Source organism: Pleuronectes platessa, chromosome 12, assembly GCF_947347685.1.
Source record: "Pleuronectes platessa chromosome 12, fPlePla1.1, whole genome shotgun sequence".
NCBI lineage: Eukaryota > Metazoa > Chordata > Actinopteri > Pleuronectiformes > Pleuronectidae > Pleuronectes > Pleuronectes platessa.
Genome location: NC_070637.1, coordinates 23,627,854 through 23,645,322, shown reverse-complemented (window position 1 = coordinate 23,645,322; position 17,469 = coordinate 23,627,854). Strand labels below are relative to the sequence as shown.

At 42.1% G+C, this 17,469-nt stretch overlaps 3 protein-coding genes across 7 annotated transcripts in view; all 3 read right to left on the bottom strand.

Moving 5' to 3' along the window:
• Positions 1–2,936, bottom strand: part of LOC128453930 (protein NLRC5) — a 359,511-nt gene extending 356,575 nt beyond the window's left edge. The window contains exons 1-2 of the mRNA XM_053437070.1: positions 2,697–2,936; positions 398–715 (exon numbers count right to left, since the gene is read on the bottom strand). Coding sequence (XP_053293045.1) covers positions 398–715; positions 2,697–2,757 — 379 coding nt within the window. The 5' untranslated portion in view covers positions 2,758–2,936. The remainder of the gene's footprint in view (positions 1–397; positions 716–2,696) is intronic.
• Positions 2,937–3,650: 714 nt separating this feature from the next.
• LOC128453931 (uncharacterized) lies at positions 3,651–8,097 on the bottom strand. Of its 2 annotated transcripts, none has more exons than XM_053437072.1 (7): positions 8,011–8,097; positions 7,472–7,586; positions 7,090–7,188; positions 4,569–6,890; positions 4,363–4,423; positions 4,045–4,169; positions 3,651–3,858 (listed from the first exon to the last, which is right to left on the bottom strand). In XM_053437072.1, the coding sequence occupies exons 1-7, from the start codon at positions 8,047–8,049 to the stop codon at positions 3,830–3,832; spliced, it is 2,790 nt and encodes a 929-aa protein (XP_053293047.1). In that variant the 5' UTR covers positions 8,050–8,097; the 3' UTR covers positions 3,651–3,829. The 2 variants fall into 2 exon arrangements, with proteins under 2 accessions (XP_053293047.1, XP_053293048.1); XM_053437073.1 differs by having other exon boundaries at positions 7,487–7,586.
• Positions 8,098–9,432: 1,335 nt separating this feature from the next.
• itsn1 (intersectin 1 (SH3 domain protein)) overlaps positions 9,433–17,469 on the bottom strand; it is a 36,277-nt gene continuing 28,240 nt past the window's right edge. For all 4 annotated transcript variants that reach the window (XM_053437064.1, XM_053437067.1, XM_053437066.1 and 1 more), the window contains exons 31-45: positions 16,378–16,499; positions 16,040–16,146; positions 15,562–15,663; positions 15,260–15,341; positions 14,989–15,087; positions 14,614–14,697; positions 14,434–14,517; positions 14,139–14,270; positions 13,965–14,045; positions 13,671–13,792; positions 13,485–13,567; positions 13,002–13,085; positions 12,842–12,906; positions 12,452–12,560; positions 9,433–12,358 (exon numbers count right to left, since the gene is read on the bottom strand). In XM_053437064.1, coding sequence (XP_053293039.1) covers positions 12,210–12,358; positions 12,452–12,560; positions 12,842–12,906; positions 13,002–13,085; positions 13,485–13,567; positions 13,671–13,792; positions 13,965–14,045; positions 14,139–14,270; positions 14,434–14,517; positions 14,614–14,697; positions 14,989–15,087; positions 15,260–15,341; positions 15,562–15,663; positions 16,040–16,146; positions 16,378–16,499 — 1,505 coding nt within the window. In that variant the 3' untranslated portion in view covers positions 9,433–12,209. The remainder of the gene's footprint in view (positions 12,359–12,451; positions 12,561–12,841; positions 12,907–13,001; positions 13,086–13,484; positions 13,568–13,670; positions 13,793–13,964; positions 14,046–14,138; positions 14,271–14,433; positions 14,518–14,613; positions 14,698–14,988; positions 15,088–15,259; positions 15,342–15,561; positions 15,664–16,039; positions 16,147–16,377; positions 16,500–17,469) is intronic.

The window sequence follows — 17,469 nt, the reverse complement described above, 5'->3', positions numbered from 1 at the left end:
AACAACATTTCTCTTTTATAACTCATTGATCATCTTTGCCTCATGCACTGTGGAGCTCTTCATTAATTTGACATATTGTGCTTATTATTTAACATGTCACATATGAGCCATTATGTGGTGCTGCTGACATCAGCTGTGTCTCAATTCAGGGGCTGCATTTGAAGAATGAGCTCCAACGAGTGGATCCGTCCCCGTCCAACCTGTCCCAGGATGCATTGCACTTTAGTGACTAACATTTTTCAAAGAGGTAATGGTGCCGGCAAGCAACGAGACATCCAATGGTTAAGTATCAGCTTCAACTCAACCCAACGGTACACATGTTAAACAAGGTAACAGCAATAAGAGACAAATACCATTTCTAGTATTTGTGTTCTGTTTTCACTGTGAGTTTCTTTACCAGCTGCTCTCAGGTTGATAACTGACTCCTCCGTGACTCCAGTGATGGTGATGTAGCACTCGTATTTGCCCTGGTCCTGAAGCTGCAGCCCCGTCAGCCTGATGGAGGCGTTTCCTCTGGAGATCTGATCTGTGAACAGCGATGTCCGGCCTCTGAAGCGTTCGCCCTGGTGTGCAAACTGGTCTCTGTCACTGTAGTAGGAGTGGACACGAGTGTTTCCTGGTTCCACCTGCATCCAGTAAATGATTGGGTCTGGACCAGGCAGAAAACTGCAGGGTAAGATGCAGCTCTCCTCTAAAACGCAGGAGACCTCATCATCTGTGAGACACCGGGTAAAAAAACAACCAGTTCAGGATCAACTGTGGTGAATAGAAGCTTTTTTCAAAGTTCAATTAGAGTATTTGCTCACAGACGGATTGTGAATGTAAATCTCCTGATGGAACTGTCTGTCTGTTTGGCTGTTGACAGTTAACATACAGTAGTTTTATCTGAGCTGCTTTCACCTACGCCAACATTTTCCAAAGATGGACTGAAGGGGTGTGTTTGTGTGTGTGTGTGTGTGTGTACAAAATGACACGCTCGCACACCCACTTTCAAAAGAAACCCTCTGTATAAACCTCTGGTATAAACGCAGCTCAGCTGCAGAACCGGTTGATCATCACCCAGTGTGAATGTAAGCTAATTTATTTAGTTGCCTTATTGTGAAGGTTATGTCAGTGAATTTGTGTTTCCTGTCATCCTAAGTAGAGTACCGTATGGGACCTTTATTGTGAAGGGTCAACAACGGTAGTGGGTGTTGTTTTGATTGAGCTTTGACTTGATGTGGAACATTAACAACATGTCTCAGATATCAGTGTTTTCGTGTAGATTCCTGAACTTTTAACTAAATAATAACTTGTGACAAATACTGTAGAATAAAGTGCTGCTTAAATTCTCCAGATTGGATCACAGACAGTAAATAAAGACGGACAGCTCCCTAAAAGTCAATCAATTAAATTTGATTTGTAGAGCCCATATTCACAAATCTAAATTTGTCTCATAGAACTTAACAAGGTGAGACCACCTCTGTTCTTAACTCTCAACAAGAGTAAAAATACATAAAACAAATGTAGAAACCTCAGAGAGTCACATGTGAGGATCTGTCCCAGGACGGGCAGACGTGCTAAAGATCCTGCGTGTAACATCTTTATATACAGTGGATATAAAAAGTCTACACACATCAGGTTTGTGTGATGTAATGTAAACATTATTTTGTACCCTTCTGCTGACTGATACCTTTCAACAATGAGATCCCTCTGATGCTTTGGAAGCTCTCTGCGGACCAGAGCTTTTCCTGTAAGATGTAAATAAGAAAAAAAACGAAAAATCCTCCTAGAACAGCTGAACTTTATTTGGGATTAATCAGAGTCACTGAAAATGATGGCAGGTGTGTACTGATTATTATTTAACATGAGTTTGAATGTAATTGATTAATTCCCAGTTATCAGAGGGTGTGCACACTTAAGCCAGCAACATTATTTAACTTTTTATTTTCCCCCCTTAAAAGATTTCGTGTTTTTTTTCCAATTGAATTGTTCATGTTATCGCATTAAAGGTTGGAAAAGCTCTGAACTGATTTATCTTGTTAACATTTTTTAACATCACAAAAACCTACCATTTGAGCAGGAGTGTGTAGACTTTTCATATCCACTGTACAGTCAATGTTCTACACATAAACGCTGGTCTGCTTTTATTTTGATATGTGCAAAGGCAGCAATGCAATCATTTATCTTTATGACATTAATTAAAATTGTGTTGAAAGTTATTTTTCAGTCGCGCGGAACGCAGAGAAACTCAGAGAGACCTGAACAAAACTGGTTTGTTAACATGGGCGCGGATCGGCTGGCTTTTCATTTCCACGTTCATGTGGGATGACATCATTATCAGATTACAGAGCTGATATTTCGACACACACACACACACACACACACACACACACACACACACACACACACACACACACACACACACACACACACACACACACACACACACACACACACACACACACACTTTAAAAATCCAACTCAGGTCTGTTGAAGATGAAGTTTCAATGGAGAATAAAAGAACCCAACATCTGGTGTGAACTGTTTCACCTCCAGCTCAGTGAGAACATGTTTCTCTATGTTGTTATAAACCTTCACAATCATTTCTCATTTCTCATGTTTCCTGCTTCGTCTGATGGAAACCAACATGTCTGTACAAAGTCCTACGTTCAAAGAGAACCTGTGATTTCTGAGTAAGATGAGACTTCACGAACCTGCTGTGGTGAGAGTCCACGTGATGAGGATCCACACAACCAGAGACTTGAACACAGACATCTGTCTTTCATTCTGTGAGAACAGAATGTTGATCAATGGAAGAAGAGACGAGTTAACAGCTGGTTGGACTCATGACACCGAGTCAGAGCAGCTGAGGTTCAGACTCTGCAGCTCCGATCTCTGCAGAGTTCAGACTGTAGACTCACAGACTCTAAGTTCCATTGTGAACATAATACAAACTGAAAGTGACTCTGTACAGAGCTCCACCCACCGTTAAGAAAACAAGAGCTTACTCACCGAACAACTGGAAACTGAAGAACAGGCCTGAAACCTGGTGAACTCCTAATAACCAAAGCTAAAGTCATAAAGACAAACGAACAGTAAACGAGTCAAAAGCTTCTCCAGCGACTGATCCCAACACGATCACAGTGGACGAGAGAAGTGAGAGAACACGGTGTAAATAAATAACTTAATAATAACTAACACATGATCATCAGTTCGTCTCTAAATCATCCCAATGAATATAAAATGAAACAAATGAACGTGAACTAGTTCATTTTAAGTGTAAACTGGCACAACACTGAGTATAACTATATACATTACTTTATACTTATAACTTTATAAGCTGTGTTATCAAATATATTTTGAGGCTCCAGACAAGTTTTATTTGGGGGAAGAGGAGAAATGGCTCTTTTGATAGTAAAGGTTGCTGACCCCTGATCTAGACAAATCATTGCTCAGGTCACAGAAGTTCGACGTCATACGAAAGTCTGATGATCAACCACAGTTTACAATTACTAACATTAACATTTAAATATGAATGAAAACTCTAACAGACAGTTAGAACACCATTGTTCTCTCTTTCATCATCTGTAAGTAGTAAAGAAAATCAAAATTTGATTCAGGTCGCCTCATGTGACACATCCCCAACCTCTTAAAAGAAACAGACTTAGACTTTTGAAAGTTCTGCTTTAATAAAATAAAATACTTTCTATCATTGCTGCACCATACATTGTCTTTCCCTTTTGTTTAACCAGCAGATCACCACAACAAATAATTCCTCTTCTCCCATTTCCTCAGTTCCTCCACAGAGGCAGAGGAGGATGAAGAGCAGGAGGCAGAAATTCAGGAATCATTTTGGGTCCTGGTCCAATTCGGGCTCTAGAAAGAAAACAACACAATAAGAACATTAATTTATCCTATTTTAGTTTGATGCTGTATATGTTGTGCAGTGAAAGGGACATTTCCTTCTGGGACCTGACACTACGGTGGCCCTGAAGGTAAAAACACAACAATATTTCACAAAGCACTACAGGGACTGACTCTCTCCCTCCATGTGTCTCTCACCGGTGAAGGTGAACTGAGGGAAGCTGCTCAGGTCTCCTCCTCCATAAAGTCTCTGGAGCTTTGCTGTCTCCTCTGACAGGTGACGCTCATAATCAGACTCATCCTCCACTGGTCCTCCACTCGACCTGAGAGGAGACATCAGGATTCATAGCTGTTCATGTACTGTATTAACAATGTGGTACAATTGCTTATTAACTTTTAAATAAGCAGGACATCTACATCCTACATTTTTCTCTCTCCTAGACAGATCTGATCAAATCACTCAAGGCCTTTTAATATAATAAAACAATATGATAGGAAACTTCTTTGTGAGTCTACCTGCGCAGGTTGTTGTATTCTCTGATCTTCTCCAGGAAAAGTCTCTGGACTGGATCCAACTCTGAACCACATACATGGAAACATTAAAGTTAAAAACTGTGTGTCATGTCTGTGTGTTCAGATTTAAACTCAGTATTTGATGCAAACTAACTTGGACTTCTATCTTCTATCATATCATCTTTACGTCTCCTAATAGTTAAACTTACCATCTAACATATTTGCTCCTACAACCTCCTGATGGACCTGAGCTTCTGTCACGCCTGCGATTTGGCCTGGAACCGTAAACAGCAGCTCCTCCATCAGAGCATCAGTCTGCAGATCTTCAACCAGAGACTCGACGTCCAGACACTGAGGGACCTCCTCAGACCTCGCTCCTTCCTCCACCTCCGCCCTCGTCTCTCCAGCGAGAACTTCGGCTTCATTCTCCAGATACGTCGTGGTTTCTCTCAGAGTCTCGTTCTCCAGAGTTTCCAGAGACGCCTCAACTTCCACCAACGTCACAGACTCTACAGACATGGCTGCCAGGACTCTTCCCTCCTGCTGTGCAGACTCTTTTCCTGCTTCCTGATCAATCATTTCATTCTGCAGCTCAAGCTTCGGAAGCAGAGACTCAGTCTGCCTCAGTCCCTGCTCAGAGCCAAACATGGCCTCCATCATTAAAGGAATCTCAGCTTCTATCGCATCGGCTGCTTCAGAGATGGAATCCAGCGTTAAGATTTCAGCCTCTGCTGTGTCACTGTAAAGATCCTCCCCTGTCGCCATCTTCACTTCCATCTTCTCCTCCTTTACCAGAGCATCAGCTTCTTTCTCCAGCGCATCACTTGTTTCTTGCAGAGCTTCAGTTTCGAAAATTTCCACTTCAGCCTCCACCTCAGATAAAGTTATGGATTCAAGTGTCATGGCTTCTCCTTCCTCCTCCACCTGCCCACATTCGACATTAGCTCCCGCAGTTTGATCGGAGGCTGAACTCGTTTCTACCGGCTCATCGGTTCCCGGAGGCGCTGCAGGAACTCGACAGACGAGCTCTGTCATCAACGAGGTGGTTTCTCCCTCCAGCTCCTGAAGGTCGGCAGAGAGAGAGCTCCACTGAGAAAGAACTTTAGACACAACTTCACCCTCATCTTCACCCGTGTTCTCGGCTTTGACCGCAGCTTCGTGTTCGGCACCGACCAACAGCTCCTGCAGTCGTTTCTCCACTTCCTCATCGAGAGTAAACTTTGTTTCGAGGAGCTCGTCTGTTTTCAGAGAATCCACCGAGGAATTCACTGAATGTAAAGTTACAGACTCTAAGGTCATTTGTTCAGATTCGCTCTTCTCCTCATTGACAGTGACGTTTCCTGAGGATGACTCTACTCTAGATTCCACTCTGGTTTCTGAAGGGTAAACTGCAGGTTCCTGTGCATTCTGGATGGAGGCAGTACGTTCAGCATCAGCAGCTTCACTCTCTAGAGCAGAGGTCATGGACTCTACTGATGGTTCTACTGCACTTTCTAATGAAGGCTCTACTGTTGCTATTGTAGTTTCTAGTGTTACCACCGGGGGAGGAGTGGCGTCTCCTGAAGGGTCTACTGTTGGTTCTAATGGAGGTTCTACTGTTGAGGTGAAGGAGACGCTGGTGACTTCCTGATCCACACTTGTAGCTGGTTCTCTTTCAACCGCTGCCATCGTCTCCACTGATCCTGCAACAGAAGCTCTGGTGTCTACTGGTGGAAGACTGACCTCTACTGGTGATTCTACTGCAGTTTCTATTAATGTGATATCTATCATAGATTCTGCTGAACCTTCGACTGGTGCTACTCTCTCTGACGTTTCCTGAGGAGCGATGCTTGTTGATGTCTCTATTGCAGTATCTACTGAAGGTTCCACTGTGTACAAGATGCCCACCTGTCCTGAATCTGGAGCTGATGCATCTACTGTGACGTCTATCAGAAGCTCTACTGGAGCTTCTACTGCCTCTACAGGATCAATTCCAGTCTTAACTGATGATTCTTCTGCAGTTTCTACTGTGGTTGTGTATAAGGTGCCCTCCTCTCCTGAATCTTTGCTTATCGTTTGGATTTCTGGAGCTGTATCTAATGTGACGTCTATCAGAGGCTCTACTGGACCATCAACAACAGGAGCCTGAGGTTCTAATGCTTCTACAAGAGGACGACTCGACTCTGTTGATGGTTCTGTTGCAGTTTCTACAGCTGAAACAGAAGATTTCTCTACATTATCTGTCTCTGCAGCAGTTTCTACTTTGGTTTCTAGCGTCTGGGCTGAAGTTTGGTTTTCTGCTGAAGCCGCTGTGGATCCAGACGTTGGAGAAGATGAGGTTGTAGAAACAGCGTCAGCGGTAAAGTCCTGGATCAAACCAGGAGACTGTGTGGAAGATGCTGGTGTTGGTTGAGGGGAAAGCGGTGCAGGGTTTAAAGAAGATGTAGCTGTAGACGCAGCACGAGAAACAGTAACTGCTGGATTTGTTTTTGATGAATGAGGAACATCTGAGGTGGAGACATATGTTGAGGAGATGGTTGAGGCTTTGGTAGCTGTATGAAGAAGAGGTGAGGAAGAGGAGAAAAAGCAAAGATGTAAAAGAAGAAGCAGAACAAATCAACGCTTGAGGGATTCAATTAACTCAGCTCAACTCTACTTAACATTTCATACAATAAAGGATTAATTAGTTCAGCTAAAACATATCTGCAAACAAGTCCATAATGCTGTACACCACGTCCTCGATGTACTGACCTTTACCACCACCGGGGGGCGCTGTGCCTGGCCTCTTTTGGGAGAATAGTTCTTCCAGGAGTTTAGCAACATCCACCGCAGGCTGAGGTTTGGCTTTTTCTGCCAGTAAAAACATGTTGACTATTAAAATGCTGAAACTCGACTGTCTTAAAAAAGAACATTTCACTGCAGCTTCATTTGTACGACACTTTCTAACGTTAAACAAATGTGAAGATAACAATAGACAAGATATCAAGCAGGTCTGTTTTACTGAGGCGTTTCATTTTCAAAACATTTAATGACTTAATCCTGATTATAAATGCTAATATGACTACATAAACTAATATATATGAATAGAATAATTGAGATTTCCCATAAAAACCTGGTAGAAAATCACACGCACGATTGTCTTTCTTACTGATGTGAGTTATTCGTGGAAGTTTTCTGTCTGGAGGTTTGGAGCAGTACAGAGCCGCCTGCGGCCTCCACACAACTCTACACAACTCTCTGTGAAGATACTGGACACACACACACCATCAAAGTGAATACAACGGATACACACACAATACAATTATTAGATGATCAAGATTATTTAAAATACTAATTTCAAACTGCTACATGAAAAAAAGAAAATTTTACATATGAAGATACACAAAGTCTGATATTCACTATACAAATACTTTATTTGTGTAAGTATGTGAAGTTAACTCTAATTTAAACCTCATATATAATGTTATATAATATGTCACAGGGGACATTTGACTGCAGAATACATTTCCAGGACATTTCACTGATTTATAATCTACACTTCTATTTGAAAGCTGCACTTTAATGGTGCATTTTGAAGCTGTGATGCTTCTCTCTGTCATTATTTAAAAACAATACAACAATAATTTTTAAATTCAGATTCCAGCCACAAAGAGAAAAAACCACTGTACTCACATTTAAACACGATCTTCTCCTGAAGAAAGCAGCCGCCATGTTTGTAATCGAATTAAATGTTTAGAGAAGCAAAGCTCGTTTATCTGAAGGGTCGAGAAATGAGAAAGAACTAAATGTCCTGAGAGAGTTCCTCCTCCTCCATGACACCGCAGCGAGGACTTTCCCTGCTTTAAATCTGCAGCTGATGCAGATGCACTAAATGCTGATGTTATGCATCATATCATCTGTAGCCTGCGAGCTAACATGTGTTAGTTTAGTAGAGGTTCAGTTATATAAACACTCAGAGCTTTAAAAATCACAATAACACGTGTTTCCTCTCAGCACTGTCAAAATAAAAGCTCCAAGGGCAACCCTGGAAAAAGGGCTGACCCCTGATAGTTCAATACTTTTTCACTAATTAATGATTTAATACATCACTTGCTTCTCTTTAATTTCATTCACACAACAGCTGCCAATATTATTTTAATTCAAAAAACACAATGCAAAGTTGGTTTATTTATTCAACACCTGTCGAGAGGGTCATTAGAAATGTATTGATATAAAAGATACATTTAAATTATAGTCGATGATAAAAATAAGTTAAAGGTTAAACTAGAAAAAGGCAGCTAGAAATGTGAGTGTAGGTACAGTGTGGTATAAGACCTGGATAAGCAGTCTAACATTTTCACCAGACTTCTACAATTTATAACTCGGTTTTAATAAACTGAAACGAAACAAAACAAAAATACATTAAATTAAATCTGGATATAATATGATATATGGTGATTATGGAAGATGCTTTTACTTTGAAGGCCAAAGTGGTTGGATTTCCGGTTTTGTTAAGCATGTTCTTGACCACAGTGTTTTGTTTTGACGCAGCTCGTTCAAAGACAGCGCCCCCTTCAGGGCATGTGGTAGCACAACACTAAGCTGCAGCGAGAACACAGCTGACTGACTTCACTCTGACTGGGAAACACTGAAGTTGAAAGAAAAGCTGCTTTATATTCATCTTGTTTTAGCAGGATTGAAACTAATATTTCATTTTGATGGAAAACTAAATATTGAAATTTGACTCATTGAGGTCATGAAAATATCTGCTTCAGTCAATTTATGGACATTGATCTGCCTCAATGTTATAAGAAGAGACGACCTATTTAAATATTGTGTAGTAATGAGTATATATGTGCTTTAATTAGTTAAGAAAATGATTGAAACAACTAAATGAGTTTGTTTTCTTTCTTATTCCTTAAATCATCTCAGGACCTTTATCAATCATCTCCCTGACATCACCTGCTTGTGAGTGTAAACGTAATAATCAGAGAAGCAGAGCAGCCGCCATCTTGGTCCAACTGGAGTTTATTCTGAACATTGAAAGACAACAACGTACATCATCTTCTACAGTGATAATTAACAGCAGTCTCCATCGCCCCCCCCCCCCCCCCCCCCCCCACGCTCATATATTAACTCTCAGATCAGCAGTAGTATTATACACAACCTGGAAGATAGACAGTGAGAACAGGTTCAAACTGGATTAGGTTTCAGGGAGGAGAGGAGGTCGGGTGGAACAGTAAGAACAGTACAGGGTCGACAGGGATGAGGACGACCTTCATCATCATCATCGTCATCTTCATCGTTAGCTTCAATCTGGGGAAATACGTTCACACCTTCCTCCACTGTCGAGATGCTGCGACCGGCCTCGCTGACCTCTGATTGGACAGTGACTGGTCACAAAGGTAACTATAGGTTGTCTCCGTGGTAATCCAGCGCGTGACTGAAACCGTGGCCTTAAATTAAAAACGTCTAGCTAAATTTACTAACTGGCCGAGTAGCTAGCTAACTAACTAACGTATATATATACAACTCTGCTGAGCGAACACACTGGGATTGTATCTGTCGTCTGACTGGCGAACGCAGCGGCCATTTTGAACGCTCAGGCGGGGGAAAGTCTGCGTGGAGGATTAGCGCTGCCTTCAGAGTGACTCCTGAGTTTGTGTACTTGAAAGAAATCAAGTACAATGATATGAATATAAACACTTAAAGCAAAAAAGTGAAGTCTTACATTTGTTGTCCGTTTAAAATCAGCGAACAAGCTAACACAACCGGATATGAAGGCACCAGGAGTACGAAGCTGGATAGTAAACATTTTTTAAGATAACTGTTTTTGATCAAATTCAAATTGCCACTAGGGGGCTATCAAGATCATTTGGCTTCACTTTTGAGCTGGTGCCATGTCGTCCATCTTTAAATCCAGTCGAGGCTACTGAGAGAATTTGGGTCTTTTATTGACAACAAGATCATCACTTCCTCTTTTATATTTACTAATCTTCCAGGTACGTTTCCTGCTTTGAGTATCCAAAATGGCCGCCGTGCGATGTTAGTCGTGTCCTCTGCTCTAATGTTTGCGTCTGTTTTGAAAGTGCTGGGAGTGCCGACGCACAGTAAAATGTTTCTACACTTAGCGATCTCATGGTTAGCGTGTGGAAATGACGTTTCTATAAAATACACGTCTGCGGTACCTATAGCGTGTTCGGGGGGGGGGGGGGGGCCCGATGGATCCGGCTCTGGGCCCCCTCGGATACTGTCGGGTTATTTCCCTCCCTGCTGTGACGGCAACGTGACACCAGAGGTAAAACACGTGACAGAAGAGCTATAGAGCTAGAACCCCTGTGTGCGTTCAACATCAAATAAAAACAAAGACATTCTTCTTTACAGTACCTCAATTTAAATTAGCTGTCAAACCTGTTTCCCTGCGTCAGCCACATCCTCACCAGCGCTATTATTATTATTATTATTCATACAAAGGGACATTTTGGCATGTCTGTAATTTGTGTACACCGGACACTCGTCATGTATTGTGTGTTACTGTAGTTTTAGCTTATTCGCATTGTTAGCTTTTCTCATTGCACCTGTACATAAATTCAAAATGTCAACGTCCCTTTAACATGCAGAACCCCGACGCTGAGACTCGACCCTAAGACTCCGAGAGAGTTGTACGATAAAAAATAAAATGTACACTGAACCGTACCGTTAATTAGCTCGTCCACCTTAACGCTCTTACAGGCATTCACACACACATGCACTCACACATTCATGTACACATACGCCCACACACACATAGACTCACGCACAGACACACACAGGGGTTTCGGGGTTTGTAGGGACAAAGCAGGAGGGCTGGGATTGTCAGTGGAGAGTCTGTCTGATGACACAAAGGAACCCGGCCGATCTCCGGCAGACGACTGGATCAAATACTGTCGTGAACCAGACTGAAGGCCGACAGAGCTGGACTGGACTGGACTGGACTGAACTGGACTGGACTAAACTGGACTGGACTGGACTGGACTGAACTGGACTAAACTGGACTGGACTGGACTAGACACAAGTCTTAGATTTGAAGTTCTTGGAAGTGCAACATCCTTCTTGCTGCTTCTGGAAGTTTGTCTTTATTTAAACCCAGTATGAATCTACTTAATGGAACTCTCCTCTAATTTTTAAGACCAGTAATACAACTTAAGACATGAACACTTATAGTGTGTAAGACTTTTGTGGCCTGGAATGTACATTTTAAGAGATTCAGAAACAGAAGACACACAAGTTTAGGTACAATATTAATTTCTTAAATCCAGTTTAAATGTCTTTTCTAGCTTTTAGTTTTTTTATGATGTTATTTTAAAATTATAATGAAGAATCTGCAGCATTTACCAGTTAAATGTCATTTAATGGGGTAGATTACCCAATACAAATCATAACAGAGGAGCGAGTCCTCCTGCAGAGGCTGTGGGTTCGATTCCGACCCGGCTCATGTTAACTTCCCTGTCAATAAAGACCTAAATATAACTTTACATAAATTAATAATTAAAAACAAACTGACAATCACTGTCCACCTTCTAGGCTACAGTTTCCAGCTGTAATAAACATAAATAATGACATCATTTATTAGCAGGATCAAAAAGACGCCTGCATCGTAATCCACTGTTTTATCAGACTCACGTGAAGTTTTAAATCTTTTTAAAAACTGAGTCAAAAGATTTTTAAGACTTTTCAGAAACTAGAAATCTAATATTTAACTGGTAAATGACAGTAATTGAAATCTTTCCTCAGCTTCCTCCTAACAGCCTCTGAGCACTAAGAAAGTGAACCAGACTAACACAATCCAGACCAGTCCAGTCCAATCCAGCCCCAGTCCCTGGAGACCAGTCCGTGCTGGTCCTGTTCTGGGTTCAGGGTTCTTCAAACAGCTGGAGGTCCAGCCTGACGACGATCTCTCCTGTGGGAACCTCGTGCAGGAGCAACCGCTTGGTGATTGGTCCTTTAGAGCCCTGATCCTTCTTTATTTCAGCCAACCGGATCTCGGTCCTGCCCAGGAAGTCTGGAGGGACAAAGACAACAACGATGAAGATATCCGATAAAGACGTTTAATCTGAGGGAAGATCTTTTGAATCAGGGTCTGAGTATCACCGACCATCGGGGGAGAACTGGTCTCGTTCGAACACGGTGACGCAGAGGACGTCCTGCTCCAGGTCCTTTATAAAAAACTGACAGTTGGAGTTCCACTTCGGATTCAACGTGTCCTACAGAGAGAGAAGAGCCCACAGACAAGTTCTGATTCATTAAACCACTGAGAGTAAACGCTCCAGTAATTATTATCATAATGTAAATCTTCACCAAATAATACAACATCGATTTAAGCCGTTTAATTAAACAGTGAAATGTCCTGTTTGGGAAATATGCCTCGACTGAGCTCATTATATTATTTGACATCTTTCTCTCATCAGACTCTCAAAGTGAAGGAGGAGGAACATTGTTAAATCATTAGAAAACTCAGTAACCAGTAACTGGCCCACAGTCCTACCTGTAATGTTTTGGTGATATGGCACTGGGAGCCCATGGTCACCTCACAGTATGGATTACTTTTACCTGCAGAGACAAACAGGAATTCATCAGCTGAGGATGACACAACCTTTTCTAACCAGTGTCAAAGGACCCTGAGCTAGAGGAGTGTGTGGGCGTACCGTGAGAGCGACAGGGTTTGAGCTCGATTCCCTCCACGATGTTGACCATCAGCCGACCGATCCCTGTGGCTCTCTGAGAGCGAACTGAGACACAGGGAAACCACCTGTTACTCAATGTGTTTCTAATGGCTTTGACTTAGGTACACTTAATAAAATGTAATATATTTTAATACCACATAAAAGAAAATGGAATGCCTATTTTATATCGCATACAAAATGAATGTGGATATTTTTTTTCCAATATAGCAATGCAGCATTTCTCCATAAAACACTTAAATCACATGTAAAAATACAAAGATAATGATGCTTCCTCCCTGAAGACTCCCTTGTTGTTAGCTTAGAATCTTAGGTAAGTTGTGAGAGAAGGATTCAATCAAATATAACATAATTCAAAGTAAAAACCCCGTTGGTCAATGTGACTTTCATGTTATTTAAGGATCAGCATCTTTAATCCAAACCTTCAATCTGAGAATATAAAGTTACCTAGATACGCCTTCTCTCTCTTCTTCTTCTCCGTCTCGATGAAGAGTTCCGACGCTGCCTTGATTTTCTGAACCCACGCCGTCCTGCACCGACACACAAATCACACAATCAAAAACAAACACAGACATAGGGAGACAACTGTTGTTTTGTTGTGGTCCAGATCTCGGCGCTGAGGTTGAGTCTCACCGCTCGTTGATGCTCTCGGCTCGGAGCGTGTAGACCCGGTCGATGTGGGAGATGTGGAACAGAGGTTCGTCTCCTGACGGGTCCGTGGGCAGCTTCACCAGAACCTCGTTCAGGAAGATCGGCTGAAAGAGACGATAACATCAGATACACTGAGGCAGCACCATACCTGCAGGTTTCAGACTCAGATTTGAATATTAGAAAATTCAATTAAGGATCAATTAAACACAAAACGTAGCCAGAATGTGAGAGGAATTATGAAAAGAGAAACATTTACAAAAAGTTGTGTGTTCTCACCGTCTTGTACATGCGGTACTGAAGGTGTGTTTTTGATGAGAAAACTTTGTCTGAGCCGGACCAGCCCAGAGGCTTGGTGACCTGGGGAGAGAGAGAGAGATAAAGACGGGCGTTCTCTCAGTGACACACACAAGCACAGACACACAACGCACAGACACACACACTGCTCCTCACCTGAGTCAGCAGCAGGAAGTCGTTGAACAAGAAGCCGTACAGCTCTTTGCTGCTTTTGGCTTTGAACAGTTTCCCGCTGTGGAGAAACTTCCTGGGACCCAAACAGTTTGTGACCGAGTTAAACACCAGTTGCTGAACGACAGACACAGAGAGAGAGAAACACTTAGTATCATAGGATTCAGACAAAGTCATATTTCAGTCTCTAACAGTCAAACATGATAATTAGTATTCATTAGACGTGTGTGTGTGTGTGTGTGTGTCTCTGTGTGTGTGTGTGTGTGTGTGTGTGTGTCACCTCCGACAGGCCTTCACACTGAACGTGAGCCTGAATCCACTCCAGACGATCCGAGTTTTCTTTCTCTCTGACGCCCTCGTTCACCTGAAAACACACAAACGCAGAGAAATCAACACAACTGATAAATACTCAGGTAGCGTTGTTTTTCCTGTTAACATGTTAAGCACACGCGTGTCTCACCTGTGAACACAGCTCCTCTGCTTTCTCCAGAGCAGCTTTCAGGTGACTGTGGTCGGGATGAGACTCCGGAGTGTTTTCTAACGTCTGCGATGGATAACAGAAAAACCATTAAGGAGAAAAGTTGGGAGTTTACTGGTAGTTTTAAAAGTTTACACACAACTCAGTTCCCAAGGCCTCAACCAGAGGAAACGAGGGGTCACTGTGAAACTGATGAAGAGCTCTTCGCCTTCATCAAAACAACACACAGTGGAAGATGCTGTGGAGGAATCAGCTCTTCAGTCGAGACTCAAAGATTAAAAACGTTTTTTCCTTTCATTTGTCGGTCGCCTACACTCATGTATGTGTGTTGTATGATTGTGTGTGTGCTGCACGTACGTTCTTGATGATGAGCGGGTAGCGGGTGACTCTCTGCATGGGCTTGAGCAGGAAACTGGACAGAGGCATCCCCTTGCACCTGGGGTCCATGGCTAACCTCTGACAGAGAGAGGACACATTTAAAACACCGGTTAATCACTGATTCTTTCAATTTACCACAACAGAACAGAATCCTGGGTTCATCCTCATCCTGCTAACTGTATAATTATAGTTTCTGTTTGCATGATGACCTCAGATAATAACTCAGATAATGATCTATTGGGTTTTATACCTTGAGGAAATCTTTGATCTCAGGGCTGTCGTCTGTTTTCTGCTGAATCAGCGTCGCTCCGTTCAGCTGACACGAGCAGAACCTGAACACACACACACACACACACACACACACACACACACACACACACACACACACACACACACACACACACACACACACACACACACACACACACACACACACACACACACACACACACACACACACACACAGAGAGAGAGATAAAAGAAGACATCAGTGACATTAATATCAAACTGTGCACATGGAGAGAAAAGACTCAGTCGGATGAGAGGCTGGACCTGATGTAGGGCTGCATGTGAGGCAGCTGATTGGTCAGGATGTCACCGATCATCTTCACCGGCATCCGATCTCCTGACATCTTCTTCCTCACTCTCAGAGCTCTGAGGGGAAGACGAGGGGAGGATGAGGAGTTTGGTCTCTGGGGACATTTCATTCTAAAGCTTCTGCAGAGTAAAGTCAGGACGTGTGGTGTGTGTACGACTGAACAAATATTAATCAATATATCAAAATCTACTTACATGTTGCGCACTGTTTCAACCCAAGTTATATTTTAGAAATAGGAGGAACGAGATAATAAGTCGGTGCCAAACTCCACATTTAGACTTTTATCTAAATTTTTAAAATGGCAAAACTTTAAAAGATTGAGTCCAGGCTGATCTTCAAAATGTGGTTGAAATAAGTGCATGTGTGTTAGTGTGTGTGTCACTCTGTGTGTGTGTGTGTTTGTGTGTCACTCTGTGTGTTTTCTCGTCTCACTTGAGCAGTTTGATGTTGCACATGATGAGCTCCTTCCAGTTAACGAAGATCATGGCGACTTCCTTCTCCGTCAGCAGCTCGCACTCCAGCAGAGGTTTGTGGAAAATCTACACACACACACACACACATATATATCAATAAAGGTACAACTATAAGGCTGCGTCAAATGTCACAGTGAGGAATCAGTTGTTTCCCGTTAATTCAGCCTTTTGTTTGTGCGTCTTCATATTGAATCGTTACACAAGATTCCCAAGCTGCAGTTAGTGTGGTGTATATGTGTGTGCGTGTGTGTGTGTGTGTGTGTGTGTGTGTCTGTGAGCATGAGGCTCTTCCGCTACCTCTGTGACGAGCTGCAGGTCGTTGGCGTAGTTCTCCTCAGTGACGATCAGCTCGTGGATGTAGCCCTGTCGCTTCCTCTCCGTGGGACTCAGCATGTCCAGCAGGTGGAGGTCAGCGCACCCTGAAACACAAAGACACACACACACACACACACACAGAGAGAAACACACAAGCACAGGTGTCAAAGAAACATCCTCAAACACAGAAGTTAAAAACTTTCATATTATACCTGCATTCAAACTTAACTAGCAGCTACTTACCTGAGGACAGACAGTGAGGGTCTGGAGGATTGTGTGTGTGTGTGTTACGTTTGTCGATCTCCAGAATATGTGTGTATATACATTTGTGTGACAGAGAAATGTCAGATAAAAGTTTATATTTACATCAGTAGTTGTTGATTTAAATTTAAAGCTTCCTGTTTTTCTTCAGGGACAGAAAAAACATTTGATAGATTCTCTGGATATTTTCATGTAACTGCCCTGAAACATTTCACTCCACCAACAGGGGGAGACAGTTTTTTTTAAATGTCATGTTACTTAAAAAAACTACAACAATTGCTTAACACTTATAAGACCTAGTCATGTCTCCTACTGACCAAAGTATTAAAGATATCAATAAAATACCAAAATGGTTGCTCAGCCCTCGAAATATTTAATCATTTATTTCACATCACATTTTTGTCTGCACTTTGCAGCTGTTTATAAAATTGATTGACTGGTTAGATTTTTATAAACAGTCAGAGGACGGAGGCAACAAGAGCTGCTGTGACATTACATGAAGAGTCGACAGGTTTTTGCTGAGGTTCTGTTTTCGTTATTGTTGTTCTGACTTTAAAGTTGTATCCTTCAGGTTTTTGGCTGCATGATAATGCAACAAGTCAACATCAACACACAGTAAAAGTTATAACTGACACTTAAAATGATGAATTCATGATATTCATGCAGACCTTTTCTCCAGGCTCGTCACCACTTTCACATCTGAAGAACTCAGTGTTAATACAAAACACTAATTCCTGCAGCTTTAAGTAATATGACTCACTATTTACATATGTTATACTTTTAGTATTTAAAGGTATTTTAAAATATTCTTTT